The following is a 2,665-nucleotide window of genomic DNA, read 5'->3' as shown; positions in this document are numbered from 1 at the left end:
AAAAAAAAAAATCTGACCCGTGAGCCTCAGCCTCCAGACCCATCCAGCCATGCTGGGGAACAAGGTGGGCTGCACACTTGTTCATTAGGTGGGACTTGATTTCCCTGGCCAGCAGTGAAGGGGCATTTGCTCTGTCCGCCACTGCTGGCCCACCTAAGTGCTGTTGTGTGACCCTGTCATGCTCCAGAGTCGGGCTGAGCCCAGGCCCCCAGGCTAAACACCAGCAGGGCAGAACGGCAGAAAGCAGCTGGGTGAAAGTCTATCTGCAGCTCCCTGTCAGCCTCTCTGTCTCAGTCTACAAAGTCCTTGTCCTCAAGGCTGGTGGGACCTCATCCGCATTTGCTCAGAGCCCAGATATCCAACTCTGCCTGCCCCAGGGGTTCTGGGTGCATCGGAGCCAGAAGTGGAAGAAACCGGCTAGAAATCAAATCTCTTTCCCTGGCACCAGTGCTGTTTTTGGCTTCTTTATTCCACTACCCAACCAATGCAAACTGGCACCTGTGCCCACGGGCAGGGCGGGCAACTTCACCCTGGTTTGGCCAGGCCGATCCAGAACATTTGTTTCAGAGGTGATTGGGAAAAGGAAAGGATTTCAAGTTACGGAGGAAAGGAGAGCTGCTTGCAGGAGGAGGCCAGAGGAGGGAGAAACGCCAGCCTGACCCGTGCCTGGCCCCCTGCACCCCAAGTGACTGCAGACTTACCCTCATCACAGTTGCTCCCGGTGAAGCCAGGGCAGCACCTCCACTCCAGCGCCGTCACCGTGCGGTAGGACAGTCTGTAGGTGGGTCTGATCAGAGTCCTGTAACTAACACACAGACAGCGTCAGCAGGGCGCAAGCTCCTGCCCACCCACCTCCAGACCCCACACCTGCATAGATGGGTCAGGCTGTTTTGCCCAGCCAGGGCTCCGGGAGGCCCCCATGGCGTGGAAACCACTGCCGGGGTCCGTGTTCACTGGCTGTGCAAATGCCTTTGCAAAAATCATAACGGAGGAAGTTATGACAGTGAAAGAGATCAGACTTAACCAACTCCATCTTGCTTCTAACCTTCAGGTTGTCCTGGTTCATTCCTGGGAGTAGTCTGAACTAATCTTGGGAAGAAATGTAGTTTATGGTTTGACTCTGAAACAAAATTGATAATATCTCTTTCCCAAAAAGACCCCCTTCTTGCCGGGGGACAAGTCTGCCTTTGTAGGACTACCAAATTAGCTACAGGATTAGAAATTATGGTTTAGGGGGCCATGCAGCCTATGGCTGCGAGAGTCTGAACCTCCCCAAATTGCTCCTGGGGATAGCATCGCTATTAGGAAACCTAAGGTCAGTGCTTGAGATATTTTGCAGACCCTATCCTCGATGGATCAGCTGATACCACCCAGACCTGTAATCTGGCTTGAGCAGTGCTACGACCCCATGCAAGAACAGAAGACAGCAAGAAAACCTCACTTCAGCCCCCTACGATTCCATCTCCAACCTGACCAGTCGCCACTCTCCACCTCCCGAGCCTCCACCCACCAAATTGTCTTTAAAAATTCCGTCCCGAATGCTCAGGAGACTGATTTAAGTGATTAAAACCTCCAGTTCCCCATACAGCCGGCTCTGCGTAAATTACTCTTTCTCTCTCTCTTTTTTTTTTTTTTTTTTTTGAGACGGAGTCTCACTCTGTCACTCAGAGCTGGAGTGCAGCGGCACAATCTTGGTTCATTGCAACCTCTGCCTCCCAGTTTCAAGCAATTCTCGTGCCTCAGCCTCCCAGGTAGCTGGGATTATAGACGCACACCACCACGCCTGGCTAATTTTTGTATTTTTGGTAGAGACAGGGTTTCACCATGTTGACCAGGCTTGTGTCGAACTCCTGACCTCAAGTGATCCGCCCACCTTGGCCTCCCAAAGTGTTGGGATTACAGGCATGAGCCACCGAGCCCAGCCGCTAAAGCCTTCCTAATGCTGAGAGGGCTTCTGGAAGCAAGGCTTGGTCTGGAAGCAAGCTGTGGTCATTCAACACCATAGCATTACGCCAGGGCCGGCCCACTGCCTGGAAACCTGGCATCCCCTCACGTTGGAGGTCCTTCCTGCTTCTCTCTGAAGAAGGGTCCAAGTCAGCCCCGGAACCTCCAACAAGGATAGACCAGCCTCCCCTGCCAGCATCAGGCACCTCATCAACCACGACAAGAGGCACCTGTGGGACTCTGGTGTCCCGGCCTTTTTCCTTCAGCTCTGCTCTGGGCCAGAGTCCCCCTCAAGCAATTGTCGGAGTCTTGCTATTTCTGTCAATTGCGTTATTCTTTGTAACCCAAAGAGCTCTTTAGGCGGTTTCCACTCAAAGCATATAGATACTGCAATCAAATCAATTAAGTAACAAGATGAGAAGGGAAGAATTTTGTGAGAAAGCGAAGGTGGGAGACAGCTACTGTTTCCAAATACAAAACTGACCCCTCTGGCCAGGCGGGGTGGTTCAAGGGTGGTTCACACCAGTAATCCCAGCACTTTGGGAGGCCGAGGCGGGAGCATCGCTTGAGCCAAGGAGTTCGAGACCAGCCTGAGCAACATTGCAAGACCCGTCTCTAAAAATCATACAAAAAAATAGGCCGGGCGCGGTGGCTCAAGCCTGTAATCCCAGCACTTTGGGAGGCCGAGACGGGCGGATCACGAGGTCAGGAGATCGAGACC

At 52.9% G+C, this 2,665-nt stretch overlaps 1 protein-coding gene across 2 annotated transcripts in view; it reads right to left on the bottom strand.

The window, feature by feature from the left end:
• COL26A1 (collagen, type XXVI, alpha 1) overlaps window positions 1–2,665 on the bottom strand; it is a 237,950-nt gene that overhangs the window by 118,391 nt on the left and 116,894 nt on the right. Inside the window, exon 3 of one of the 2 annotated variants that reach the window (XM_011929902.1) lies at window positions 702–805. In XM_011929902.1, coding sequence (XP_011785292.1) covers window positions 702–805 — 104 coding nt within the window. The remainder of the gene's footprint in view (window positions 1–701; window positions 806–2,665) is intronic. The other variant, XM_011929911.1, reaches the window with a different exon arrangement.

Source organism: Colobus angolensis, unplaced genomic scaffold (genome assembly GCF_000951035.1).
Source record: "Colobus angolensis palliatus isolate OR3802 unplaced genomic scaffold, Cang.pa_1.0 Scaffold120, whole genome shotgun sequence".
Classification (NCBI taxonomy): Eukaryota; Metazoa; Chordata; class Mammalia; order Primates; family Cercopithecidae; genus Colobus; species Colobus angolensis.
The sequence above is the reverse complement of the archived record's forward strand: the minus strand, read 5'-3'. Positions and strand labels throughout refer to the sequence as shown.